This window comes from Pagrus major, chromosome 15, assembly GCF_040436345.1.
Source record: "Pagrus major chromosome 15, Pma_NU_1.0".
Taxonomy (NCBI): domain Eukaryota; kingdom Metazoa; phylum Chordata; class Actinopteri; order Spariformes; family Sparidae; genus Pagrus; species Pagrus major.
Genome location: NC_133229.1, coordinates 1,510,865 through 1,528,092, shown reverse-complemented (window position 1 = coordinate 1,528,092; position 17,228 = coordinate 1,510,865). Strand labels below are relative to the sequence as shown.

The 17,228-nt window shown below is 44.2% G+C and overlaps 2 protein-coding genes across 3 annotated transcripts in view; both read left to right on the top strand.

The window, feature by feature from the left end:
* The window catches only part of vps45 (vacuolar protein sorting 45 homolog), an 8,785-nt gene extending 7,847 nt beyond the window's left edge, over positions 1-938 (top strand). For both annotated transcript variants that reach the window (XM_073481657.1, XM_073481656.1), the window contains 2 exons: positions 373-504; positions 675-938. In XM_073481657.1, coding sequence (XP_073337758.1) covers positions 373-504; positions 675-759 — 217 coding nt within the window. In that variant the 3' untranslated portion in view covers positions 760-938. The remainder of the gene's footprint in view (positions 1-372; positions 505-674) is intronic.
* Positions 939-1,897: 959 nt separating this feature from the next.
* On the top strand, positions 1,898-16,449 carry plekho1a (pleckstrin homology domain containing, family O member 1a). The gene is made up of 10 exons (XM_073481655.1): positions 1,898-1,924; positions 4,209-4,358; positions 8,813-8,953; positions 11,996-12,100; positions 12,364-12,465; positions 12,559-12,879; positions 13,421-13,518; positions 15,134-15,296; positions 15,388-15,500; positions 15,633-16,449. The coding sequence occupies exons 1-10, from the start codon at positions 1,898-1,900 to the stop codon at positions 16,447-16,449; spliced, it is 2,037 nt and encodes a 678-aa protein (XP_073337756.1).
* Positions 16,450-17,228: the final 779 nt, after the last annotated feature.

Genomic DNA, 17,228 nt, shown 5'->3' with positions numbered 1-17,228 from the left:
GCCTGTCTGCTTCTGTGTCTAAAGTGCTAAAGTCTGACCTGCCAACATTTAGCAGCTGTTTGAACACACTGTTTACACTGATTTCACCATTTACACTCAATTTATGAAAGAAGAAACATTTTATTGATCTAAACATGTCACATTTTACAGATACACTAAACAGTAACCAGTATAGGCGACTTCTTTGTCCCCAGACTCCCTTAACAAATGTGTCAGTTTAGTGAATTGTTGAGTTGGAGACACTTTATAAACTGTGTGAAACTCTGTCTCTGACTGATTCTGACTTATTTGTTCCTTCTTGTAAATTCAGCAAATGTTCTACATGAACTTCTTTCTGTCTTTGAGTGAAAACATGGAGTCTGTGTTTCTCAGGCCGCAGGACATCATCGTGTTCATGATCGGTGGAGCCACGTATGAAGAAGCTCTGACTGTCTACAACCTGAACCGCAGCACACCTGGAGTCCGCATCGTCCTGGGAGGAAGCAGCATCCACAACACCAAGAGGTGACACACACACACACACACACACACACACACACACACACACACACACACACACACACTTCATATGGTTCGTGTGTAAAAGTATTACTGTATAAAGTAACTACAGCTGTCAGATAAATGTAATGGAGTAAATAGTTTGATGTTTTTACCATGTTTTCTCCTTCTCTCAGTTTCCTGGAGGAAGTGATGTCAGCGACGGGTCACAGCGGCGACAGAGCACAAGGAGGAAGTGGTCGCCATGGAAACAGACGCTGAAGAGCTTGTTGGAGACAAAAAACAACATTCCCTCTGTGTGTCTGAGGCGGCGGCCATGTTTGTTTGTGTGCTTATTCTAGTGAATGTCCGTCAGTCAGCGACTCTGTTGATGAGGCGTAATGTTCCTTTAATGTGTCTGAATGTGAATGTTTAAGTTAAAATAAACAAATGAAGACGTCTGGTTTGTCTGCTGCTTGTTTCATTTAAATATTAAATAAATGTTTCTGTCTTCAGACGACTCAAACTGTTGCTGATGACCTGGAAGGTTACATCGTATTGTGATTACATCGCATTGTTATTACATCGTATTGTTATTACATCGTATTGTGATTACATCGTATTAACGTGTATATAAATATTCAATATATATCAAGTAAAGTTAAATAATGTTTGTGATAATAACATGTTTTTAGACTGTAAACAACAACGTTTTAATGAACACGTGTCATAAATGATCCTCAGAGTTTCTTTGTTCAGAACAAAGTTCTGTCCAGTGAAGCAGAACACAGTCGGCACCAAGACGACGAGCTCAGAGGAAACTAACAGGAGCTGAAAACATAAATAAATATTATTATTAATACGTTGACTTTACATCTGATCCCATAAAAACATTATATTTGTGGTTACAGAGCTTCATTATGCTCCAGCAGACAGTCAGGCCACGCCCACTCTGATGACGTCAGATCAATCCTGATCATCGTTCAGTCCCACTGCACCTGAACGCACCATCTTTTACAGTGTTGATCATCGTGTGATCGATACTCTTTGTTCGAGCTGTGTGTGTGTGTGTGTGTGCGTGTGTGTGCGTGTGTGTGTGCGTGTGTGTGTCACTAGGTGGCGCTGTCGGGCTCCATTTACCGGAATGTAGGCTACTGTGCGTGTGAGAGCGCGTGCACGTGTGTTGCTGAGAGAGAGAGAGAGCATCTGCCTCCACACACACACACACACACACACACACACACACACGGGAGGATGCTGCCGCGGTTCAGACAACAGACGCGGAGCTGAAGAAGAAGAAGAAGCGGACGGACTGACGGGCCCCGCCACCAGGACCGAGCCGACACAGAACCACCGGGCCGGGCCGAACCTCCTCCCCGTCGGTGTGATTGTCCTGTGAGCGGACCGGAGCGGAGGGAGGATGAAGAGGAGCCACCCGGGCAGACGGGTAGGACCGAACCTCTGTTCCTGTGATGATGATTAAAAATGTCTCATCTTCATCTTCATGTGTTACACTGAGTCCAACCGACCTGAGACCAGGTCCCGTCAGCGCAATGTCCCTTTAATGAGGGTTATTACTGTGTTCATGTCAGCACGTCACAGTGTGTCCTATATCATGTTTATATTATATTTATATATGTTTATATTATGTTTATATATGTTTATATATGTTTATATGTTTATATCATGTTTATATTATGTTTATATATGTTTATATATGTTTATATATGTTTATATATGTTTATATATGTTTATATGTTTATATTATGTTTATATATGTTTATATATGTTTATATATGTTTATATATGTTTATATGTTTATATTATGTTTATATATGTTTATATGTTTATATATGTTTATATATGTTTATATGTTTATATATAATGTTCAGGTGTTTCATAGGAGATTACTTTATTTTGAATTTAATATTTAATCAAATGAAACAGGAAACGTGTCTAAAGAGGCTCAGAGATGATGATGATGATTATTATTATTATTATTATTATTATTACAGTTTGGATTCAGAAGAAATATAAATGTTTAGATTGTAATGAACCAATACCACACAGCAGGCTCGGGGAGTAACTGAGTACATGTAACAGGATTACATTATCAGGATCAGGGATGTTAATGATTAAAGATTAATAACCGTTAAGAATTTAATTATTTAAAATGTGTTAACTGACGATCAGAAGCACAAATACACTCACAACGTGTTTCACAATAAAACTTGTTTTTCAAATAAAACATAGAAAGTAATTTCACACAAACTGACATTATCACATTTTATTCTTTAGTCTGCTCTGTGTTGTTGAACAGCGACGGACAGACGCTCGTCATTAAAATCATTATTTTCACATTAAAATGAAACAACTTTATGTTTATTATCTGTTCTTTAAAATAATGTTCAACATATTTCATGTTATTAATCAATAATCGATCGATAAGGCCGACTGTCAGTTAAAGAAATGACTTAACGTTTGCATCCGTCCTCAGGATCCAACAAAAGGTAACTGTATTCTAGTAAAGTTACAGTAAAGATGTAATCAGATTACAGATACATTCAGTTAACAGGATTATATTTAAGAGATCGATATTAAGATTCATTTTCTTTAAAGTCCAAAAGTAACAGAAAGTAATCAAGTTACATTACTTAAAGATTGTGATACTTGGATTACTTTGTAAAAAGTAATCAGTAACTGTATCAGGATACATTAAAGTGTGAAGATAATCAGAGTCGAGCTCGGTGGAGTTTTAACGAGCGGAAACATCGTCGAGCTTTAAACTGAGAACTGAAGAGGTCCGAGTGCTGAGCCGAGCGGTACTCCGCCTTATTGATGTGAGATCAATACATTGATAGTTTGCTCACTGAACAACAAAGTGACACCTTCACCACGTCGGTTCAGTCCAACATCAACGTGACGACAAATATATAATCAATATATTCAACCAGCTGCACTTTGCATGAATCTGTAGAGTAACTAAAGCTGTCAGATAAAAGTAATGGAGTAAAGAGTACAATATTTAGTCAAAGCACAAAGTCATGTAAAGTAAAAGTACCTCAAACTAATACTTGTACTTTCACAGCCGTTTTAATAAGTAAATACTATAAAATATAACATGAGTACTTTAAGTAATCCCACCTTCACAAGTACTTTTACTTCAGTATGTTGAAGTACTTAATACTTTAATAATCTTCTGTGAACTTCCTGCGTCACACATTTTAAACTCGCCAGCTGTTTTCTTCTTCGTTGGTGTTACGTAATGAAAGCAGGTCAGTCTGACAGAGACGACGTCACACTGACCGACTCTGGACTCCTCTTCCTCACCTCTCAGTCCACTTCATGGTCTTCATCTCTTCATCCTGCCGTCAACTCCATGTTTCTGTGGTCCTCGTTCACTCCTTCTTCTTCTTCTTCTTCTTCTTCTTCTTCTTCTTCTTCTTCTTCTTCTTCTTCTTCTTCTTCTTCTTGTTTTTTCTTATCCTCCACTCATTTCTTCCTCCTTCCTTCGTTTCTTCTTCTCTTCCTCTCTGTACTTCTTCGCCCTCTCCTTCGTCTCATGGACAGAGTCTCATCAGTCTGGATGTAACTCTTCCTGAACGTCTTTATTTCTGTTCTCCACGTGTCCTCCCTTCATTGGATCTTTATCTCCTGGTTGTTCTGGTGTTGTCTCGGTCCAGGTGGTCTCTCTCTGACCCCTGTCTGCGGGTGTGTTTCCGGTGTTTCAGGGCGTTCAGGACTCGGGTCAGCAGGCCGTCCAGCAGCCGGAGAAGGCGGGCTGGATCAGGAAGTTCTGCGGCCGAGGGATCTTCAGAGAGCTGTGGAGGAACCGCTACGTGGTCCTGAGAGGAGACCGGCTCTACATCTCCGACAAGGAGGTCAGGACCTTCAGATTTATATACATTAAATACATGAAATGCATGTTACAGATCATCTACAGGCTGAGGAGGCTTCTGTCTGACAAACAGAGAAGAGACTGGCTGAGCTCCGGTCTGTGCTGATGTCAGTGCGTTGGACAGCACAGAGAGGATTGTGGGTAAATTTGTGGCAGGTCCGTTGGCTCAGAGTGTCAGCAGCTGTTTGGTGTCAGAACGAGGAGGTTTCTGGTTTTCAGGCCGCAGCTGCAGAAGAAGAAGAAGCTGATGATGAGATCTGTGTCTGCAGGAGGAGTCATCACATTTATACACAGCAAACAGCTGATATTTGATCTGTCTGCAGACCACAGAGCAACACGTCTGTACGCATCTGTACACGTCTGTACACATCTGCACACGTCTGTACACGTCTGTACACATCTGTACACGTCTGTACACGTCTGCACACGTCTGTACACGTCTGTACACATCTGCACACGTCTGTACACGTCTGTACACATCTGCACACGTCTGTACACGTCTGTACACATCTGTACACGTCTGTACACGTCTGCACACGTCTGTACACGTCTGTTCACGTCTGTACGCGTCTGTACACGTCTGTACACGTCTGTACACGTCTGTACACGTCTGCACACGTCTGTACGCGTCTGTACGCGTCTGTACACGTCTAACCCTAACCCAGAACAACCAGTGTTTATTCTGCGGGTTGAGTCGCGATGTGGAAATAAACACGTGTTGGAGCACAACTTCATCGTATCAGTTTAAAAACAGAAGATATGTGGAGGTCGTCTGGATCAGAACATCACAGCACCTCACAGAACACATTCAGATTCAGGTCCGACACCCGGCAGGTCTGAACTGTAGAGAGGAAGAAGTGTTCAGCTCTGATGATGCTGAGCCGGTTCTGAACATCGCTGAGTCAGACAGAGAGGTCACAGGACCTGTGATGTCACGGGACCTGTGATGTCACGGGACCTGTGATGTCACGTTGATCTCTCTGTAAAGACTAAATGTCCTGAGAGCCGAGCGGGCGAGAGACATTTAGAGTTAACAGGAGAGAGAGAGAGATGTTATCTGATTTTATTCTGCTGTGACCTCAGACACACACGCACGCACGCACGCACACACACACACACACACACAGACACACACACACACACACACACACACACACACACAGACACACACACACAGACACACACACACACACACACACACACACACAGACACACACACACACACACACACACACACACACACACACATCCAGCTGCATGTTTTCTCTGTGATCTGAACCTGAATCTGATTTTTGACTAAGATGCTCGTAAACCGACATGTTCACATCACTGTGACATCACTGAGACATCACTGAGACATCACTGTGACATCACTGTGACATCACTGTGACATCAATGTGACACACAGAAAGGTTACAGATTCCAGATTGTTGCAGGTCCCTGAACGCCTCACAGCTCAGGTGTGCAGCAGGTGTGCAGTGTTCAGGCTGACTGGGTCTTATATAACAGCTGTGATGAAACGGTCCACTCTGAATGTTCTGCTGAGTCACACAGACACTGTAGTTCTGCCTTTAACCTCACAGAGTTCTGCAGGAACACGATGATGACAGAGAGAAAGTTTAATGAATCGTTTGTTCACAGTGAAACATCGAACAGCTGACGTAGCTGGAGACTAAAACATGCACGCTAACACTGTTAGCTAACACAGCTGTAGCATGTAGCAGCTCAGCAGCTCCAGTGAAGACTTCATGTTAATGAAGGGTTAAACATCATCTCCTCAGATCAGGTTGATCTCTGTGATCACAGCAGACGAGCTGCATGGAGACATCTGATGTTCAAATCATCTCCAGCTGCTTCAGCTGTTCAGCAGAACGCTGCAACTCTGTTTTACTGTGAAGCTCCAGAAATGTTCTGTGGACTACGAGACTTCACCTGACTTTATATCATCAGGAGGAGATGATGGCTGAGCCTGACTTTATATCATCAGGAGGAGATGATGGCTGAGCCTGACTTTATATCATCAGGAGGAGATGATGGCTGAGCCTGATTCAGTTCATGTGAAACCGCTCAGTGTTCCCTGAGAACTGATGAAGGATCAGTGACGAGCTCTTCATCGTTCAGCTGATATTGTTTATTATTGCATCTCGTCTCTGTGTGATCAGGACGTTACATAAACGTGAGTCAGGCTGATGTTCAGACGTCAGATCATCACGTTCAGCCTCACATGAACACGGAGAGATGAGCTGATTGTTCTCGTGCGTCTCAGTGAATCAGTTTCTCCTCTTTATTTAGAGCCTCGCTCTGTTTTCACTTCACTGAGTTTCAGCAGCGCTTCATTTATTTCTGTTGTTCCTCTGGAGGAGCTGAGCAGCACAGTAATGACTCATGTTAGCCTCCTGTGTGTGTGTGTGTGTGTGTGTGTGTCCTGTAATTATGACCCTCCTCCTCCTCATCATCATCATCATCATCATCAGCAGCAGCAGCAGCAGCCGGAGGGAGGCTCTGTGGGGTCATGGACTTTAAGTCTGTTTCTCCTTCAGTCGTCTCTTTGTCGAGTTCAGCCTGCAGGATGTTTCTGTTCACATCGTCTCTGTGGCACATTATAGATCACAGATTATAGATCATAGATTATAGATCGCAGATTATAGATTATAGATTCTTATAGTGACTCAGCTGAGAGACGTGTGTGTGTGTGTGATCCTCCTCATTTCACCATGTTTACAGGTGAAAAGTTATCTGAGCTCCGATTGGTCAGCAACACGAACATGAGACGTCGGCTGTCTGTCTCCGTCTGAGCCTAACGTCTGATTTCACAGCAGCTTTGCTGAAACATGTTGTGGTGTTTGTCCGTCTCTCATTGTGTTGTGGTGTTTGTCCGTCTCTCATCGTGTTGTGGTGTTTGTCCGTCTCTCATCGTGTTGTGGTGTTTGTCCGTCTCTCATCATTTCACCACACAGTTTGTGTTAATTGTTGGGATCACAACGTCACAACTTCCTGGAGAGACCGGTTGTTTTAACGTCTGTCCTCTGCTGTCACCTGTTTGTGTTACTGTGTGAAGAACACAGTAACACAAACAACACAAACAACACAAACAACACAAACAAGAGGCAGCTGCGGTAAAATTCCTGTTTTAATTAAAGGAGCCTGGTGGATTTGGTCAAACGATATAGCGGCTTGTCCGACAGCAAAACTGTCGAAACATCTTCAACATCTTTTCAGGTGTCAGAGAGCGGATCAACTCATCCTCAGGTCCACTGTCTCCAGAACATCAGGACGTATCAGAGACGTGTAGTGGACCTTCAGCGTATCTTCAGTTTGGTTTGAGTTTGAATAAGTACGTTAATCTTTAACTTCAGTTACGTGACGTAAGTCCCTGTCTGACCCGACTGTCCATCACGTCTTCCTCCCGTATCGTCTCTCTTTGTTTGACTTCACCTGACTTCCTCCTTTGCTGCCGTCATAATTACTTTGGCCACTAGAGGTCGCCGCCTGACATGAAACATAGATATGGGCCGTAACAAGCTGCTTCCATGGTCGACCTTCATTATGATTCTGTCTGTGAGGACGGGTTCACTGTGTTCTGTCAGCTAGAATCACTGTTTTTATTAAAGGAGTCTGGTGGAGCGTTGATCTTGTTGATCCGGTCTCACTTTAATGTGTCTGTCAGCAGAACCTCACTCAGCTGGTTCTGATAACACACCGACTGTTCACACACCGACGCCTCCACAGCTTCATGTCTCGTGATGAAACTTCCTCTTCTTCTTCTTCTCTGGTCAAACACTTCCTGGTTTAAATCAGCGTTTCTTCTTCTGCTGTTTGTGTTCAGAGCTCATGTTGTTCTAGAAACACGTTCTGTCTGCAGCTCGGGGACGTATTGATCACATCCACACTGATATCGACTAATGTACAACACCACCAGCTGCTACACGTGACACACACACACACACACACGCACACACACGCACACACACACACACACACACGCACACACACACACTGACCCTGTGTGACCTCGTTAGTGTGAACACACACTGATTCAGTCCAGAGGGATTCAAAGACACACACACACTCTGATCGATGGGTTTCACAGCTGTTTATTGGCATTGATCTGGATTTAAATCAGTGTGCGTGTGTGTGTGTCTGTGTCTGTGTGTCTGTGTGTGTCTGTGTGTGTGTGTCTGTGTGTCTCTGTGTGTGTGTCTGTGTGTGTCTGTGTGTGTGTGTCTGTGTGTCTCTGTGTGTGTGTGTGTGTGTGTCTATAATCTGAGCATGTCAGTGTTTGTGAGTGAGGACGAGACACTCGGATCGTTTCTGTCAAATCAAATCTGTGACACAGAGAATCCTGCTCTCTGATTGGTCGGGCTGCCTGTCAGGTGTCACTTTAAATCAGACATTATAACACATTTATATGTTTAAACATGTTTTATGTGTCTGCAGGTGAAAGACGAGCGTAAAGCTCAGGAGATGTTCGACCTGGCCGACTACGAGCGTTCGGAGGAGTTGAGGAAAGCAAAGAGTCGCAGCAAGAAGAACCACAGTCGCTTCACTGTGCTGCGCTGCAGACGACCCGGAAACACTGTGAGTCCAAAACACACCTGGATCACCTGGAGTCGTGCTGCATTCCAGTTACATGGGAGACCACTCGCCCGAGTTGCGAAGTGGGAAATCTCGCAGCCGTCTCGCGACATTTCACGAGGCACGCCCCCTTTTGGTCGGAATATCCACTGTCCGACTCGGTGCTCCTGCGAGTACACCGAGTTGAGCGAGGATAGACAAACGACTCGTCAAACAAAGATGGCTGCGCCCGTAATTGATGTATTTTCTTTGTATTTGTACCAAGTTGGTCGTTTTAATGTCGATTTTAAATGCTCCTACACATTTGATTACATTGCTGCTTTAATCCGGTCACCAATTTATGCATTGCACGGTCTTGCTGTGCGTGCAATACAATGTAAAGTTTTGTTTTCGAGCTGGTTTGCTAAAGAGGCTAATGTAGCTAACAATAACAATAACAATGACTAGCCTGCTACTTCCCTGATGGCGTCCGTGTTCTTCCGACTCGTCGTGTGGCGAGACAAACGGGAACGCTATTTGTGCTACAAGCCAGGAAGTGACGTCACGTTCTCGCGTAAGAGCGACTCGGGCGAGCGGTCTCCCATGTAACTGGAATGCAGCATTACCTGAGGGAGGAGATGATGTCATAGTTCACGGACACAAAAAGTCAAACTCATGTTCAAACATTACTTTGGTAATTAAAGTATCTGATATTAAATGTACTTAAGTATCAAAGTACAAGAAAAAGTAAATAAAGTAATTTAAAAATGTTCCTCTGATACAGGAAGTAATCTGTGAAGTAACTAGTAACTAAAGTAATCAAATAAATGTAGTGGAAGTATAATGTAGCAGGAAACACTGACATACTTTTACTTGTAGTGGAGTATTTTCACAGTGTGGTATTAGTACTTCATTTGAAGTACACAATCTGAATACTTTTTCTATTGTTACTCCAAACATGTAAAGAAACCAGAATGAAATGATCTGAGTTTTCATCAGGAGCGACTTGTCTCTGAGTACTGACGGAGGAAGTACTCAGATCTTTTACTCAAGTAAAAGTACAAAAGTATTAGTACCAGAATGTACTTAAAGTGAATCTGCAAAGTATCCGACTACAATTACAATGAAGTAAAAAGTACATTTCCTCTGAATGTTAGTGGAGCAGTTATATAAAGAGTCCTCGCAGAAAGTAGAAATACTTGAGTAAAGTAAAAGTACCTCAAAATTGTACTTAAGTACAGTGCTTGAGCAGATATACTTAGTTACTCCATCACTGTCCTGAGAGGCTAACGTCACGCTAACAGCCCTGAGGCTGCACTCAGACACAGTGGAGCTAAATGCTAATGTCAGCATGCTAACATGTTGACGTGGTCATGCTAATGTTTACCATCTTAGTTTAGCATGTTTGCACATTAGCATGGTGGAAGGTAATTAGGTACATTTACTCATTACTACTTAAATACACATGAGGTACTTTCTTTTTCTACTGCAGAGAAAATATTGTTCTTCCTCTTGTCTCAGTCAGTTCAAATGTCTCAGTCTGTCTTCAGTGTCTCAGTCTGTCTTCAGTGTTTGTCTGTCTTCAGTGTCTCAGTCTGTCTTCAGTGTTTGTCCTCTCCCCCCCCCCCCGTGTCTCTCTCGTGTCCGTCCTCTGAGCTCAGAGATTACTCTGCCCCGCCCGACTCACGCCGTCATGTCATTGGTGGATTCTCCTCCCACGTCCATCTCAGGATTGGTGGATTAGTCTGTATTTCACCCACTCAGCCTCGGCAGCTGTGATTGGCTGAGCCGTGTTGTTTTTTTCTTCTCCTCTGAAAAGGTTTAATCCTCAGAATCCCATTAGTCCGTCAGAGGACGAGCTGCAGCAGAATAATCCCTGCAGAGTCCGAACACTTTCACATGTCGGCCCGGCTCGCTGTCTCTCCCTCTGCTGCAGTTCATCGCAGACGTTCAGGCCCGAGAGGAGAACAGAACACGGATCCAGTCTGTTGATGTGTAACATGCAGATTTCTGAGACTCTGAGATAAATCGTGCAGCGTCTCCTCGTCCTCTGTCTCCGTCAGGTGGTCAGACTGAACCGGTTTAAACCGGGTTTGGTTAGTTTATGTTAATATCAGCTGATATTCTGTCGCCCAGCTCTAATAATACAACACTACAACTAACTTATATTTATGTTGAGCTTTAAGAACCAGTTTGTTAAAGCAACTCGTCTGTTAATGACTTGACACTGAAACAGGAAACTGTTCCTGATTAAATCTGCACAGATTTTGATGCTAAGCTAACAGTTTGTTTTACCAATGACTGGTGACTTCTTATATTTAACTGCAGCTCTGAGGTGTCTCGTCTCTTTTTATTCTTTCAGTTGTCAGTTGTGTTGTTGAACCATTACACAGTGTGCAAAACAAACCCTTCGATCATGTTCAAGGCAGGAAAAGCAGATCTGAGTTTCCAGAGGACAGAACGGACTTTGAGTTGACTCACACACAAACAGATCTGCGTGGAAACAAGACGTTAACATCATCACACACAACATGAGCAACACTTTACAGAGCTTAATAAACGTCTGTTAGCTACACTAAACATGAAAACTGCACAATGTAGCTCAGTGACTACAGTAAACTTTTCAAAACAGCTGTGGTTACATTAAACACTTTTATGTACGGTAGCTTCTTCAGAGCAGCTACACCAAAAAACCTTAATCACAGTTGCTATACTAAACATTAGCCACACGAGCTACGCTAAAGAACTGTAATTACACCAGCTACATATTGACACAGTATTTACACACTTTATTTACATTAGCTTTATTAATCTAGCTATACCAGAGAATTTTAACTCCTTTAGCTACACTAGTGACACCATCTATAGCTGTGTAGTAACACTAGCTAGCTACTTTAATTTTATTACAGTTACATAACAACTTTTATGACGTTAAGCGTCTGGGTTTAAAATCATTGCAGAAGATCTGCTTGACCCTCAAAGGTTCGAACAGCCCAGACAGGTCAAACATTCTGTATCCACAGTTTGTCGAAAACCAAACAGAGCAAAGTTTTGTTCTTTTTGCAGGTTCCCAACCTCGTGTTTCTGGCGGTGAGTCCTGAGGAGAAGGAATCATGGGTAAACGCCCTCAACGTGGCAATCATCAAGGCCAAGAACCGCATTTTAGACGAGGTATGGGTGGTTGGTTTACCTTTGTAGTAAAACTTGATGACTAGGATTAATCACCTCTGTAAAATGTAAATAAATATTTACTGACGTTATTAAATTAGACAATCTAGGTTGTAGTTAGCTACGACACAGTTTTGATAATGAATGATATTCAGTTTATACCTTGAGGCTGAAGTTCAGTTTTGGATGGGTTCTGTGATTTAATGTGTTATTAAACCCTCCTGGATGTTTCAGAAGACGTAGAGTCAGTTTGTTTGTTTGTCCAGGTGACCATCGAGGAGGACAGTGCGCTGGTTCATCCCACCAGAGACCGGGCGAAGATCCCTCATGGCCGCCGGCTACCAACCAGAGGACACCTCATGGCCGTGGTACTAACATCTTTTATTATTATTTTTATATATATTTGACACTATAAACATTATCTTTACTAAAATCACGTTGTTTGTGATCATTCCCCCCAGGCGTCCACGTCTTCCCATGGCATGCTGACCCTTGACCTGGTCGCTGAAGAGGATGGTTTCTCTCCGGACTACGATTGCGACTCCTGGGAGAGCAGCTTCCAGGTCGACCTGCAGAGGGGGGGATCATGTGGACAGGTAGCGATGGTCGGATCTCAGGGGGTCGGAGTTCGTCAGCGAGCCGACACCGATGTGTCAAAACTCCGAATGACCTCCAAGGAACCCAAGGTGAAGACCGGCAGTCTGCCCAGGGGGAGTGAGCGGTCCTGGGGCAAACACTCGAGCCTGGAGGCCTCCAAGGTCCCAAAGACCCAGCAAGTGCAGGTTAGGAAACTTAATCATCCTGATCCTTGTAGATCATAGCTTCAAACATTGCTCATTTTGGGACTGACTCAGACTGGGTTTCAGTTTGTCATGTTATACTTTCGGCATACATTTTGAGCGTGCAGAACCTTTGAGGTTATTCTAGAGAATATTCTGGACAGTTTCTGTTGTTTTGGATTGTTGCAATAATAATAAACAGCATTGCATAAAGCAGATTTGTTCACTCACATATTGAAAAGAGTATTAAAAACTTGAAAAATATAAGGTTTATTTAGAACAGATAAAAAAAAGAAAAATTTGCAGATAGTTTTGCTTCATTTCATCTCTTACCCAGCCTCAGCTGGTATCTGTACACGCAACATGAAAACCATGAGGGAGCGTCGGGTTTAGTGACCAAAATACTAGAAGCATCAGAAGCAACAACAAGAACTCGGATCTTTTTCTGTGTGTGATCAAGAGAACTCGGTGTAAGACCAAAAACACACTGGTGCATTGGCAGTCAGTCGTTGATAGACAACATTTCCTTGGTCTTACCTTTCAGGTCCTTCAGGCACAGTCTCGAACGCCGCAGCCAGGGAAGAGGTTCAGCATGCAGGGCCGGAGTCGCTGTGCCTCCATGGATGAAGTCCTCTCCTCCAGGTAGGCCAACACCTGATAGTAGAACAAATTTTAACAACTCAAATCAAATCAAGTTCTCAGGGGAAGCTTGTGAAACAAATCCACTTCGAACAACGTGCAGTCACCTTTATTATTCGTCCTGAGGCAATACTTGTATGAGCAGAGTTTTTAAAACGTTCACTGCTGGAGCATTTTGGGATTCACTTGATGGACAAGAAATATAAAGGTTTAATGGACTATCGGTCTATCCATCCTTTCATTGTCCATGTTTTATCTGAGTCTGGACTGTGGTCACAGCAGGCCAAGCAGGGTTGCCCAGATGTCCATTTTCCTAGTTATGTCCTCCTGTTTCTTCTGGGTGATTCCATGATATTACCAGACTAGATGGGGGATACGATCCCTGCTGTGTGTTCTGGATCTGTCTGGGGTCTCCACCAGGTTGGATATGCCTGGAAAACCTTTCAAGGAAGGCATCCAGGAGTCATCCTGATCATATATGTACACAACCATTGAGTAGTAGTTCTACTCCACTCTCCTTCTTGATGTCCCAGCTCCTTCCCTGTTTCTAAGGCTGAGCTGAGACATCCTGCAAAGGAAACCCATTAAGGCCACTTGCATCCATAATCTCACATGTTTGGGGACTACTAAAAGGTTGGATTGTAGATTGTGGCTGATGAATTCCAGTCTACAATGTTGGCATCACTGCTGATTTTGCATTAATCCACTTGTAAAGAGGTTTAAGCATCCCTGGATGTTGTTCTTGAGTGAGGATAAGATGGACCAGACTGTCATCAGCCACATCATTAAAAGGACTGACAGGTTGACACTGATCTCTTTATGATGCAGTGTTCTGCTGAGACGCCTTGGGGCCAGGTATTCATTTGGATGCCACTTGATTGCACCACCCACCCAGACACCACAGAACAAGTACAACCCCTCATGGTAAAGGCCCTCCCAGCATCCTACGACACTGGAAAAACTGCTCGGGAACGGCCCAAGAAACATGATTCCCTCCAGATCCCAATCTGATTGAGCATCCTTTGGGCATACCGCCCAAGTCAGATCCATGGAGCCCCCACCATGTACGGCCTCTGACCGGTCAAGGCATGGACACAGGAACTCCAGGTGTCCTGTGGGTTGCAGGGTTGGCCCTCTATGGATCGGACTTCTTCAGGCACATCCCATGGATGCTCGATGGAATTGGGATGTGGGGAATTCAGAGGCCAGGTTTCCTTGAGCTCCTTATTACATTTTTTGGGTAATTCCTGACCAGGTTTTGTGGTGACGCAGGCCACACTGTCAGCAGGGAATGCTGTTGAATGCCATGAGGGGGTTGACATGGTGTGCAACGCTGTGGCTGTGGAGGTAGAGTGGTGATTCAATCCCAGGCCTCTGCAAGCTACATGTCAAAGTGTTCTTGGGGAGGATACTGAACCCCAATTTGCAACCGGTGTGTGACTGCGTATGAATGATTATCATCCTTGCATGGTAGCCCGTGCAACCAGCGTGTTAATGTGTGAATGCTGACTTGTGTAAAAAACCTCTTTGAGTGGTTGCTAAGACTAGAAGAGCTCTTTACGAGTACAGTCCATTTATCAATTCATGTCCTTAACCTGTTCTTCCTTCCCTTCGTCAGACCGGCGATGATTCGTTCTGAATTGCGCTCCGCTCTGCGTCGCTGTCCAACTGAAGAGGAAGCAGGGGGCGGAGCTTCAGTCCAGCCGGTCGGTCAGCTGCAGAGCCTCATTGCCCAGAGGATGCAGAGAGCTCAGGAGCTGCTGGAGGAGATGAGACTGCAGGTCTGGTTGCTTCATCTGATTGGTTTGAAATGGAAATCTAATGTAAAATTGGGATATGATGAAGACTAATGTTGTTTGATGTGACTGACAGGAGCTGCAGAAGGCCAAAGCAGAGAGAGAACGAGGAGGCAGCTCACCTTACCTGAAGGGTGTGGACTCCCCTCGCCTCCATCATCTCAGGGGCTCCGACTCTCCTCACTCCAGGTTGGTTTTATTATTTCCACTAAGAAATGGTCCTTAAGGGTTGCACAAACAAATTAACTAAACAATATTTTAAATTTGTGCTGTGAAGCCAAACAGGATCAGTGTTTGACTGATGTTTGTTGTCCTCCTCAGCAGGTCGTCTGGATCTACAAGGAGCAGGAGCAGTGACTCCCCTCGCCTCCGGGGGAAAGACTCTCCTCGTCTGAGAGGGAGGGAGTCTCCTCGATCCAAAGCCAAGAAGAATCGCTCCAAAGGGACCGACTCACCTCGCTCCAGAGGATCCCATTCACCTGCCGCTAAAGGAAACGACTCTCCTCGACTGAAAGATTCACCTCGTCTGACCACTGCTGACTCTCCTCGGAGCTCCAACAAAGTCCGTTCACCAAAACTCAGAGGATCGTCAAGCTCCTCCTGTCCCAACAAGGATGACTCTCCTGTACAGAAGTCACCTGATTCTCCTCCATGTGTCAGAGGTTCTGACTCCTCTCAGGCTAAAGGATCTGATTCACCACGAGGCAGCGAGACAGACTCCCCTCGTCAGGGGAGCAGCAAGGAGTCGCCCTGCTCGAGTCAGAAGAACTCCCCGAGTCTTTCTGGATCCTTTGAGTCCTCGCAGCCCAAAACCCCCGACAAACACCGTCTGTCTCCACCCTCCTCGCCTCCCTCCCTGCTGTCTGAGGAGGACCTGGAGGTGGAGAGCAAGCGCATTGAGGCGGAGCGCCTGCTGGAGGAGGCCATGTCATCGTGGAAGGAGGCACAGGAGGTCCTGCAGGAGGTGAAGGAGCTGCAAAGCCAGACGCTGCGGCGTCAGCGCAGGAGGACCTACGAGAAGATGACACCGACAGTGGTGGTGGCTGTGTCGCCCGCGGCAACTGTGGCAGCAGATGAGGACGACACACCCACCTCGCCGACATCACCCGAGGAAGATGACGAGTCCGAGACACCTTGATGAGGATTTTTTTCATACAAATATTTATGGATTATTGAATTTTCTCAATGAAAGTAGCAGCGTTTTTCAGCATGCTGACGCACAAAAGAAGCAGATGAATAATTTGGGAGTTTTAATTCTGTTTTTGATCTTTTAATCCAGGGACGGTGGGATGCACGTGAACATTTAAAGAGTGGATGTGGATTATTTTGAAACCAGCGATACAGTTCTTCCCAGGAGGTTTAATGACTTTAATCCTCCGCAGTGCACTACGCCCTTTCACTTCTGCTGCCCATTTTACTCCACAAAGTCTCTTTTTGTGACAGATGTCACATTTAATTTGAGTAAATGCAATTTTAATGGAGAGGCACTCCCTTCACCTTCTCTGATGGTGCTGCACGTTTCTCTTCTTTGTCTTTTTCTGCTGAAAGTGAAGCGAAAAGCCTCTCTGATCATTTCAAAGACAAGTTTTTACCCAATGAGCTTTTTGGAAGATATTTGGGGTTTGAAAAGACAGTTTGTCATTTAAAGTCACATTTTTTCCAAACAAAGATGTCAACATTTATAACCCGAAACTTTTTGAATATGATGAAACATGAAGGCACTGAAGAGCACTATGTTTCCTACTGCTTTTTAAGGATACAGCGAAAATGAACACTGATTATTAAGAGCTTAAAATGTATAACCTGTTTTATTTGCTGTCTTCTTGTTTCTGTTAAAAGATCTTATAATTGTAACTGTCTCTGATTTTGCAGTAGCCTCGTATATCCGTCCTGAACTGTCCTCCCCGCTCACTGTTG